General features: G+C 38.6%; 1 protein-coding gene across 5 annotated transcripts in view; it reads right to left on the reverse strand.

Annotated features, from left to right (window-relative positions):
- The window catches only part of LOC119794441 (potassium voltage-gated channel subfamily H member 7-like), a 126,731-nt gene that overhangs the window by 18,495 nt on the left and 95,649 nt on the right, over positions 1-12,587 (reverse strand). For 2 of the 5 annotated variants that reach the window (XM_038302020.1, XM_038302023.1), the window contains 4 exons: positions 6,736-6,967; positions 6,482-6,649; positions 6,202-6,402; positions 828-1,082 (listed from right to left, as the gene is read on the reverse strand). In XM_038302020.1, coding sequence (XP_038157948.1) covers positions 828-1,082; positions 6,202-6,402; positions 6,482-6,649; positions 6,736-6,967 — 856 coding nt within the window. The remainder of the gene's footprint in view (positions 1-827; positions 1,083-6,201; positions 6,403-6,481; positions 6,650-6,735; positions 6,968-12,587) is intronic. The other 3 variants (XM_038302021.1, XM_038302018.1, XM_038302019.1) reach the window with 2 other exon arrangements.

Below are 12,587 nucleotides of genomic sequence, written 5' to 3' on the forward strand. Positions count from 1 at the left end.
GATTCTTTAGCAAACATTGCCCCCCTGTAGTACTTGTATGTTACTATCACAAGTTGTTGAGACCTAGATAAAAAGGCATATAGACTTATTATCCACTTAGGATAATAAATGTGTAATTTTATTGTCATAATATTTTCTGTGTTCCCTTTTAATATTTTTCCATTTTACTGAACATTTTTTAAATGAAGATCTGAATTGTGCTGAAATTTTAAGACACACTTGGAGTTTATCAGTGTAACTTGTTTTATCAGGCATGTAAAAATCTAATTGGATGTGATGTGTGAAGCTGTTTTAATTATTGGTTTAGTTTATGTTTAAATAACTACCAATCCTTTCCACAGCTCTGTGATGCACCGGCCTGAATAAAGCAAAGAAATGACCATCCTTGGTCAGTCTATTTGCCATAATGGAAGTAAAAGCTATTCCAACTACTGTGAAGGGTGTGGATAAGTGTTTTTATAGGGAATTTATTGTTAAATATTTCAATATTTAATAAAAAAAAGGGGAAATACTGGAATTGTGAAAATATTCTAAATATAAAGAATATCTGTTTATTTTCTTCCTGAATTATGCATCAAATATTACCCAAACCTGAATATTTACTTTAATATATAAAAATTACTAATAAACTGTTATTCAGCTGTTATATTAATCTATTTCTAAAACAATATATATATTCATGCAGAATGTGAGAAAACGATATGAACCCATTACTTTTATATAGAATCGGTAAGAATAAAAAACTTCTTTCATCACTTGATGTTAGCTTTATGCAGGAAAATCCAACTGAGAGCAAACTAATCAAGCTAAGCTAGTGGTGAACTCACCCAAGATGGCCACCACAATGTCGTCCTTCAGGATCTCGATGGAACCCCGGGACACAAAGTAGAGCGCTGTGAGCACGTCCCCGCTGTGGACCAGCGTGTCTCCAGGAGGAGCATGGGTGGTCTTGAACCTCATGGCCAGGGCCCGGAGGCAGCCCTTAGTTGCTCCTTGAAACGCCTTACACTCCTGGAGGAGGCTCTTGTTAAGGTGGAGGCAGATATCAGCCTGTAGGCACTCTGGGAAACCCTTCAGAACCTGAGAAGGAATTACAGGTCAAAGCAAACATGAATGGATTTGGAAGCTTCATAAGTTCTTTTGCTTTATGTTAATGTTGCATGTCAATTTCCAGAGAATTTTACTATAATTGCCACTTTTGTTCTTCCCTTCTTCTCAAAAGCTAAACCACGCAGCTGAATCCTCAGCTATATTCAGCAGCACAGGTTGCATGATGGAAGTTAACACCTTCATGTTCAGTGCCACCTTTCCACCTTTAGTCAACCTTACAACAAACTGACTTTAATTAATCTAATTGTGGGTTTTCTTTATTTCTTTTAAATTGATGAAAATCTGAAACCAAAAAAAAACAACAAAAAAACAAAAGATGTGTTTGTGATGTGATAAAACCTGAAAAACGTCAATTCAGTCTTTACATCTCTAAAAAAAAAACTATTCTAATAGACTGTGAATAAGGTGGTTTTGTTGCCTATCTGGTGCTTTAAAGCAATAACACTTACCAGTTAAAGACAAAATGTAAGTGAACACAAAGCAACTAATGTTCCTCGGACAGCTTGAACTGACTGTAAATAAGCACCACATTGTCAGACACTGGAAGGCAACAGGTAAGTGACAGTTCAAATGAGTCTTATCTTTATTATCATTATTTAAAATTAAGACGAAGAGAGCAAAGGAGATGTTGCCTGAGTCTGAATCTTTTTTTTTTGTGCTCATTACCAAAACAAAAACAAAAAAAGCTTTAGATTTGAAAAAGAAAGACTGAACAACATTTGGCGAGCGCAGGTGCCACCGCAGCGTGCACGGCCAAGTCTCCCACAGTGGGAGGGAAACCTGGCAGTGGACGGCGAGGCAGTGCCCACTCTAACAGGAATGACTCACTCCGTCTCTGGTACCCAATGGATATCATGGGGTTGTGGTTGGATACACAGATTTCATGCAAAACCAGACCTCCTTTAGGCCGCATGCAAGCCTATCAGTGATAGACTTATTAGTTGGTCTATTTCAGACCATCACCATTGGGTTTTAAAAACAGAAACATGCTTTAATCAGATGCTGCAAACAGTAAAATATACATTGAAAGCTGTGTTTCGACTTTTTCCTGCCATGATCCTCACCTTAAAAACTGCTTTGCATCCCCTAGTCTTGCGGCAGAAGACGCTCTGCAGTGTGTTTGCATTAGTCTTAACATATTTAACCTTAACAATTAAAGAATTGTCAGAAATTCACATTTTTTGAGCCTAGAATTGTCATTGAACATTCGTACAAAGACAAAAAAAAAAACATCTATTTTAAATAAATGAAACTAGATAAGTAATTCTAGGGCTGGGACTTTAACGCGTTAATTTTGATTAACTGATTAGAAACATTTTAAAGCATTAAAAGAAATATGTTTTTTTTTCTTGAGTTTTTATGGCACTAGTGGCTCGTTTTTAGGACAGTAGGCTGGCTGGAAAGGGGAGAGACATACGGCAAAGGACCACAGGTCGGATTCGAACCCGGGTCGGCCGCATTGAGGACTAAGGCCACTGCGCCACCTGCACGCCCAGAAATAACTTAATTAATAGCATTTTTTTAATATACATACTAAAATCCAAAGCAGAAACCTTTGTTCTTGTTGTTTCTTATACACCAGCTAATGTGAGGCATAAGTGGCATCGCAGGAGCTGGTCCATGGGGGATATTAAAGCTTAAAAAGCATCATGGCTCGATCCAAACACCTCAAATCGATATCGACATCTAAGAAACAATCGAAGTGTCTCTTCCGTCATAATTTCTGGCAGTTAGGAAGAAACTGCGCCAAAGAACATAGATTTTTTTTATGTTAAAGGAATAGTACACCCAAAACATGATTAGCCTTCATTTTCTACTCACCCCCATGCTGAACAACACTCTGGAGTACTTTTTTGATATCTCAAATGCATCTGGAGATCTGGGAGGCTTCTTGCTGTCTGCTGACATTCAAATAATGGAGGTCTATGGCGCCCGAGGCAGAAAGGTCCATAAAAGTCCACAAAAAACGTGTCAATATTCCTCCATACTGCTCGTCCAATGTATTCCAAGTGTCCTGAGTGGGTAGGGTCCATAATTTACTCGAAACAAAGTCATTTAGAATGTTTTTAGAGCATAAACAGTAGCGTATATGCTGTGTATATTCTACGGAAACCGCGGCAGACCAAACCAGATGAAAGTGCACATTCAGCTCGGCAAAGAACTCATGCTCTTCCTCAACACTGAAGTCCTCAGACATTTTTCTTTCGTTGTTTCTTTCTTTGCACAGGTAAACAGCACATTTCTTCTTCTACGCTTGCATTATCAAGAGCAGACGCTGAATGCGCACTTTCATCTGGTTTGGTCTGCCGCGGTTTCCGTAGACTCGTGAGCGCGCTTTTAGGAAATCCTATACACTACTGTTTATGCTCTAAAAACATTCTAAATGACTTCGTTTCGAGTAAATTATGGAAGCTACCCACTCAGGACACTTGGAATACATTGGACGAACAGTATGGAGGAATATAGACACATTTTTTGTGGACTTTTATGGACCTTTCTGCCTCGGGCACCATAGACCTCCATTATTTGAATGTCAGCAGACAGCAAGAAGCCTCCCAGATCTCCAGATGCATTTGAGATATCAAAAAAGTACTCCAGAGTGTTGTTCAGCATGGGGGTGAGTAGAAAATGAAGGCTAATCATGTTTTGGGTGTACTATTCCTTTAATAACTGGCTTAATGAGAAACAGTCGCCTCAGTGGTAAATGTTTTAATTGCACTAAATGCTGCACATTGAATAGCAATTGTTAAGCAACGCTTTACGCAGACGTCAACTCTCAGTTGTCTGTATAGAACTGAAACATTCTTTTTTTGTGTATTTTTTACAGGGAGTATTTTATATCTCGTTGCTTTATAAATATATTTATTTTACCATATCTATGGTAAAGAATTGTCCACACTCCTATAGAAGTAGTTTGCATAAAATATCAGTATTTCTCCAATAAGCTAAAATATAACTTTCAACCAATCCGATGGTAAAACAACCTAAATAATCTATAAGATACAAGAAATATGTGTTACTATGCTCATAATTGGAGAGCAAGAAAAGTTTTTTTGAATTAAAAAGTGGGTAATAATAATTGAACTTTTTCGATCTCACAATGGAGAAATGTACCTCTACATTCAAGCATCCCCTTGGGAAACATTGGGCCGCCATTGTGTGGCGCCCGGGGAGCAGTTTGGGGTTAAGACCCTTTAATCAACCCCATTAAAAGCTAACTGCATCCCACCAAAATTAAAGCCATTACTCTAAGCCTTTTTTACGCAATTTACTATAGATATTTTATTCACTCTCGTGTGTCAGATTGTAAAAATCAGGTATTTGAGAAAATATAATAACTGATGATTTAACATCCTAAAAACTCATCATATGTGATACAATTGGTATTAAAGGATTAAAACCGCTCCAAACTTAGTGAAAATATATAATTAGATTAGATTTAGATTCAATTAAACTTTATTGTCATTACACAGGTACAGGGCAACGAATATAATATATAATATAACAGATATTAAGTGAGTAATGATGATAAATACTGTATTGCAGGGTTCTGTAATGTGGTTACACTCTAAAACATGAGTGAAATCATTGCTAATATGATCATTATAGTTATAAAGATTAAAATATCCCTGAAATCACAGAAAATTTTTGGTGATAAAATATTATGTTTACTTTTCATATTACTCACAAATGGTTTAAATGTCAGCCCTGAACGAGCTTTGGAAACAATCCCATTTTCTATGAATAGAACTTTGATGATTGGCTCATAATACTCGACCAATCAAAATGCTTCGGCGCCATCGAGGACTCTCCCTTAAAGGTTTAGTGTACGTTAGAAGCTCTGATTACCTACAATTAAAAAATACTACCTTACTAATCTTTTTGGCTCAGTGTCATATAAAGTACTGAAATCTCAGAGTCAAAAGTATAAGTACCTCTACAAAATATTACTTTGGTAAAAGTCCAAGTCACTGACTGAAATGTTACTTGAGTAAAAGTCCTAAAGTATCTGAAATGGCTTGTACTTAAGTAGAAGAATTACTGTTTGATGTACTCAAGTAATGTAGTGAAAAGTATAAGTAAAAAGTAGTGCAGTTTGAATGACATTTTTTAACGTTTTGTTAAACTTTAAAGGTTAAATTCACTTAAAATAATGCAAACAACCAAGTGTAGGATAAATTTAGACTGGCTTTGCGAAACAGGCGTATCCTATTGGTGTTGATGAACAAGCCCAGACAAGACCCGACTTTGTAGTCAGTAGGTGGGGTCAAAACACTTGCGTTTCTCTCGCTAGTTCTTTTTTTTTTTACTTGGTAACTAAACCAAACATGTATCTAAATGTATCGGAGTAAAAGTATGCAATTCAGTTCGTAAATGTAGTGAAGTAAAAGTGAAAGTTCTCAAAAAAAAAAAAGTATACTCTTGGAAAGTATAAAGTACTCCAAAATATACTTAAGTACAGTAGTGAAGTATTTCTACTTTGTTACTATACAACACTGGTCATTACACTGCAATGACTTTCAGTCGAAACGCACCTCAATTTATGAGAAAGAAGTAACAGAAATATTTCAGGACCATGCATATGTGGGACAACAATGAAAAATGTCTCAAAACAATCAAAAAAAACCCTTGAAGCATTCCGCTACTACTGTGACACACAGCTAGATGAAGCTCTACTACTGAAGGACATTGAGAAAAACATTAGGTGAGTTGCACATGTACCTCCTGCTCTTACCAGAATGGCGGGGTCATTCCATTTGACATGGCAGACATGGAAGAGACAAACTTATATAAGTACCGAGAGCATTATCATGATAAGCAAAGCCCCAGTTACTGTCTGCATCCAAAGTAACTGTGACTGAACAGATGAAAACATTACACTATGCCAGGGGCATAGCTAGGCAGCTTCACACTGAGCTGGTAAGAGCATTGTTCAGGACAGGATAGCTGACATTCAGCAAAAAAAATGGTGCTCGTAACACCCAACTAACAAATGATACTAGAGGAGAGAAGGAAGAGCGGGAAGCAAAACAAACTCAGTTCTTTGTGTATTAAACGTTAAAAAAACACCCCAAAACACTCCAACTCCTACCATATTCATGTCGATGCCGTTGGTGTACGTCCAAGCGTGTTGGAAGTACTCCTCCAGCCTCTGTCTGAGGGGGTTGGGGATCTGATGGAAGCGGATGAATTCTTTGACTCGCAGCATCTGGAGGTGATACCTGGCTGTGCTCGAGTACAACCTCTGGATGATGGCCGACACGTTCCCGAAGATGCTCGCGTACATCAGAGCTGGCAAAATGGACCACAGCTGGGTGTTGGATACGGGCGGCTTATGAACGAAACTTCAGAAAACGGCGTGGCGACTTACATCCGATGAGCATGACGCAGATGGAGAAGATCTTCTCAGAGTTGGTGTTGGGGGAGACGTTTCCAAAACCCACGCTGGTCAGACTACTGAAGGTGAAGTAAAGAGCTGTCACGTACTTATCTTTGATAGACGGGCCTGAGCTGGGGTCGCTGTAGTTGTATTTCTTCCCTTGTTGGAAAAAAAATTAAGGATTTTAATGTTATTGTGTGTTATAATCATGCGTGGCGTCACCAGATTTGGTCATCAGAAGGTACCTATGGAAACTCCGAGGTTGTCCAGCCAGCCGATCTTATGCTCTAGGTAAGGCTTCTCCACGTTGCCGATTGCATACCAGATGCAGGCTAACCAGTGGGCGATAAGGGCAAATATACACATGAGCAGCATGAGAACAGCAGCACCGTACTCAGAGTAGCGGTCCAGCTTACGAGCGACTCGCACCAGGCGTAGCAAACGGGCTGTCTTCAGCAGGCCGATCAGGGTGGTGGTCTGGGAAAGAACAGAGACAGGATTAAGACAGCTGGAAAAATTACCTTAAAGTTCATCGATGGTTTCTGATTATTTTAGTTCACTCAGGTTTCTTCAACCTGTACCGTAAATACAGACACATCTCAGAAAGTGAAACCGATATAAATTCCTCAGGAGGAGTGAAATATTTCAACCTTCTAATGGTCTTATATAGAATTTATAGAAAATGTAATCCCAAATCAGCTCCATCGTATCTGGAAATGCAAGAAAGTTAAACTATTCTGGAGGAAGATTAAACAAGCTCTGGAGACCATACTGGGTATAAAACTAGTTTTTGACCCCAAATTGTTCATTCTAGGTTTATATCCTGACAGACATATGTCCAGAAAAATTTGATTTATGTCTACTACTGGCAAAAAGAGTCATAGCACTCTCATGGAAGAGTACCAGTAAACCAAAATGTACTAAATAGATTAAGGAAATATTCACATTACCAATGGAAAAGATTACTTTCATTTTTAAATGGAAACTCACTTTTTCAAAACATTTGGAGTCCTTTTATGGAATATATAGAAAACATGGATGCGACGGGTGTTGGGGATGAGTTATAGTTGTAGTTGGTCCCCTGCAGTGTCCTAAGATAATCTTCATTTGTATACTTGACGACTTTGGATTATATATTTGAGTTTGTATTTTCTGAACCACGTACAATACTAAAATAATACACTGGAAAAAAACAAAATCTAGCTAAGCAATTTTTTCTTAAAGTAAGTGCATTTGTTCTTGGATTGAGGAGATAAAAGAGACATTTTGCCAATGGAACAAGACAATTTACACTTAAAATAAGAAAACACAATTACATTGTCTTATTTCAAGTGCATATTATCTAATTATCTTATTTTAAGAGTAAAAATACCAATTCTATTACCAATTCTAAACTCTCATTTACCTACTCAAATTAAGGGTAAATACACTTAATTTAAGACATTTTCACTTATCTCCAGATTGTTTTTGCAGTGTATGGGCTAATTTCTGGAAAATAGAGAAACCGTTATTATTGTAACTGTTGTTTCTTCTCAGGGGGGTTTGGGCTTGGGGGTATTGTGTTTTGTTTTTTGTTCTTTTTTTTATTTGTTTGTTTGTATTTCCTCATATACTCTGTGTGTCATAGGTGCTGCTCTAAAATACTCCGGAAAGACAAGTCGAACGCCGGACAATAATTTAACTACCCTGGACTTTTCCTTCGATGTGAGAGCTACTTATGTCCCGACTATTATTGAAAAATTGTTGAAAAACCAATAAAGATAATGTTGGAAAAAGAAGGGTGATTTTAAGCAGAAATGTCAGGCTAAGCTAATTTTTATGCTTTGAGTTTTCAGCTCACCCTCATTTTTCCTGCATTTTTCATCTATTAATGTTTTATAACAGCCATATATTTGGTCTGTAAAATCACAAGAAGACTGATTCCCTGATAGATGCCCATAACCATCAACACTGCAAGAAATAAAGGCTGGAAATATTTTATTCTGTGTAATGAATATTTATGATCTGATAGTCTTACATCCACATAAATACTTTTTTGTGATGTACTTATTGCCTCCAATCTACTGGGTAGAGCTGCAATTACTGATTATTTAGCAAATCGATTTATTTTTTGATTATTTTTTTTATTAATAATCGTATCGCTGAAGGTTCCTTAAAGAAGATTTTTCGCAAAATTAAACCGCGAAATTGAAACTTTTCCACGTGAGTTCTGCAAGATGTTTACATATATTTTTTATAATTTTGGTATAATTACTGCTCTATGGGTCGCTCTGTCAGCTAAAGGCATGTTTTAGAGTCTCCATATGCCATTTAACGATTAATCGATTACTAAATTAGTTGATGATTATTTCAATAATCTATTAATCATGATTAATTGTTTAGCTGTATTAACAGGACTCTTTTCCTCAATAGGAGCAAACATTTGGATCTCAGTAGTTTGATGTCGACCAACTTGTATGACTCTATACCACCAAACTGACGTAAATGTTTAGGTGTGAGACGACAACTAAAGGTAATGCAGATTTTTTTTTTTCAGTTAGGAATCTTGACCCAAACAGCGCACAGTTAAAAGGTGCTCAAAGAACCTTGTGGATGTTTCTCTTTAACCCTTTAAAGCTTGGACCATGAAATAATTGACAGAACATTTATTTTTTTTATTTAGAGTTGTCATTGAACTCTGAAAAATGAAAGAAAAAGAATATATATATATATATAAGTAAAATTAAATCCTTTATTTGCATCAATTTTGATACATTAGTACATTAGGCATTTCTGTAGAATATTATATATCTTTTCTGTTCACTACATGTGTCTGGTTTTGTAAGTCAGGGTTTTTAAGATAAGCAAGATCACACTGATGATGCAAAGATCTCAAAAGCTCATGTATCGAATATAATACAATTGGTTTTAAAGGGTTAAATGCTATCTGTCGTTCTTCTTTGATTTTAACCCACTGGCTGCTTATTGATAACCTGACTCCGCCAGATGGATTTGTTCCGCATATCCATCTGGAAACCTTCTGTTGAAGTAATTTTGGGAAGGGGCGAAAATACTGGTTAGCTGATTGGCCTATGTTGGTGATAGACGGGCCAAATAGACCAATCAGATCAACAAAGCATATGACGTACTAACAGATCTACGACGAAAACACAACCACAAGCCAGGCTACTCTTGCCAAAACCAGTCAGGAGAAGAGCAAAAACATATTTTCCTCTGAGAAAAGCCTCCAGAGCAGTTTTTTGCTCTTCTTTCAGTGAAGAAATACTCTGTAATTCCGATAAAACTTGCTCGATAGCCACGCTAACGCTAGTTTCATCGGCTGAAGCCGCCATGTTCTTTAGACTGAACTGTCGCACTTCTCGTTGCGTCACACCTCAACCTGCCTCAAAGCCAACGCTGATTGGACGTTCGTTTGGTGAACGGCTCCAAATTTTCTTTAACGGAGAGTCTCCAGACTGATTAGCGAGTGAAACCTTGAAAGCTCGCGAGATCAGGATGGTCTCACGAGGCTAGCTTATTGGTGCAAACTATGCTATCACTCCATAAATACTTTTCATACTAAGAGAATGTAGGTGTCCTATTCCTTTTTTTATCTTAATACCAGATTGTTCAGTTCTTTTTTTTGTCACATCTCATCTTTAAACATGATCTAAATATAATAGAAGACTAACCTCCCTGTAATTAGAGAGTTGTAGGTTCAATTCTAGCTTGTTTTCCTAACCACGCGTCATTGCTCACCCTAGGAAAGCTGCCAACTGATCTGAATCTGTCTCTAGTGTTCAGATGCTATTAGTTCATCTCACCTGGGGTGTTTCTACCAGGTTAAAACAAGGTCCATTAAAGGAAAACATTGTGGGAACAAATAGAAAAATTTACCCTTGAGCCAAGAAAAAGAAATCAATTCGGTCTTACTGTTGCATTCTACAATCAGACCATCACACTACTGCCTCCATGTTTGCCTGTTAGTTTCACACCAGATGTTAGAGGAGGCTCACCTTCATAATCTCATTAATCAATGTTTTTTTTTTCCTCCTTTAAGTTTGATAATCAAAATTGCAGACTATAGTTTAAAAAATTACCTTTTATTCAAAGGCCAACTTTAAAGCTATGAAAAATACTGTAAAATAGCCATGTTTCCCTAGCCTGGGTGCCATTCCGAACTTAGTCCCGCCCACAACGTTTGAGGTCGGGAGGTTCGGTCTGGCATTGCTCAATAGTTGCGCAAGTATGCTCGCACAATATCTGGTGGGCTAATCAAATTGTCAGGGCGGGCTTTATACGATGATGGACAGATGATCAACAGTAACGTAATCAACCGCGTGACCAAAGCTCGCTTGGGTGACAACAACAATGGCTGCCGCTGGAGAGTTGAGTTGTGTAGATTCTGCTATTAGGTCTGTTCCAGAAGATATCGACAGCAAATTAATTTTAAAAGAGGAACAGAGAAATGCGATCAAGGCTCACCTTCTTATTCTAGGCGTGCAACTGCACGCTTTGATTTTCGTTGACAACAACTATGCGTCGCTTAACATACGTCACGCACTCTGTTGCTCTTATTGGTTGTAGGTCTATCCAATTGAGTGCAGAGGCATTTTTTTTCCTGGTTCGTTTGAAACACGCCCCATAATCACAGCTCTATGGAGCAGTATCAGACTCATATTCTGACTAGAATTGAGTAGGACTACGTCAGGCTAATGTTTCCCGACAAATAATCAAAATATATCACAGTAAATGTTTGCGGCTGGTGGTAGGATACAGCCAGCTAGTTTATGAACTGATGTTTCTGTGGTATGGAAAATATCTGGACCTCAGACTTGATGGGGAATGTCCTTTGATAGCAATTTTCCAGCTTTGCAACAGATTGTAAATCTTTTTCTTGCTCCACCAAGTCTTCATCAATCTTACTCCGAACTATAACCAGCCTCCTCGTCTCTGCTAATAAAAATGGACGCCGCATGGCAGGGATTAATGCGACCCATGTACAGAGGCCTTAAGGTGTCAATGCATTTCTTGTCTGCACAATTTCAAAACTTACAAAAATAAAAGTCACTAGAGCCCAAGTTAAAAAAAAAATCTTCCACCCTATAATCATGAACTGTTTTGTTTCGGTCCAGTAGAGGAGACATGCATTGATTATATACAGAAAACTTCAATAAAGCCCCAAAGTTAAAGGATTGCAGGAGCTTCAAGCAAGCAGACATCGATGGATTTGCTTTCTTTAGATTGTGGATCAAAAATGTCGGCAGCCTGGTTAAATAAAGGCCATTATGTGAACTAAGTAGTTGAGTCGAGTTGATTTGAGTAGAAGTTAAGGGGACATACAGTACAGTTATGACACTCATCCGAATTGATTAGTGTCACCCAGCTGCAAACACAAAAAGAAAGAGAGCTAATTGGTCCGACCACTCCTTATCACGCCTGACAATTACCCTAATATCCTGGGGGAAATCAGTAATCCACAGTCTGCAGCGGCAGCAGCGCTTCTTCTCATCTTTGCTTGTTTAATTACACCTCCTTTACATGCAAGAGTAAATATGACAGATTATTCCAACTATTTATGAGTGAACCTCAGTTGGTTAGGAGGGAGTGGTTGTCTGATGGATCCATTACGGAACCGGCATCCTCCCAATCACCCTGCGTTGAGTGATTAGTGTGATCATGATGCTCCCCTTTTGGAAGCGAGACCGAGACGCCCCGTCAGACCCAGCGGTCCTCGACTGGAGCTCCGCCGGCGGTCCTCCGCTCCGCGTGGCAGCGGCAGGCCGTCCCCGGCGGCGACCTCCAGAGAGCAGCAGCGTTTCTCACGCCCTCCAGAGCCGAAACTAGACGCGGGGAGGAGGAGCAGCGAGAGCCGGCCGGCGGCGGTTCCCGTTCCCGGGGTCCCTCCCGTCTCCCGGCCCGAGCGGCTCCGTTCCTCCCCCCCCTCAGGGGGGAGGAAGGGGAGCATCATGATCACACTAATGTGTGATCATGATGCTCCCATCACTGTGCTTTAATATGAGTTTGTTACACTCAGGGTAAGATTTAGTGCCTTCTAATGATGCTCAAATGCTGTATCCACATTTAATTCTAATTTGGCATGATATCTATATTAAAT

Source organism: Cyprinodon tularosa, unplaced genomic scaffold, assembly GCF_016077235.1.
Source record: "Cyprinodon tularosa strain WSP-4 unplaced genomic scaffold, ASM1607723v1 ctg48, whole genome shotgun sequence".
Classification (NCBI taxonomy): Eukaryota; Metazoa; Chordata; class Actinopteri; order Cyprinodontiformes; family Cyprinodontidae; genus Cyprinodon; species Cyprinodon tularosa.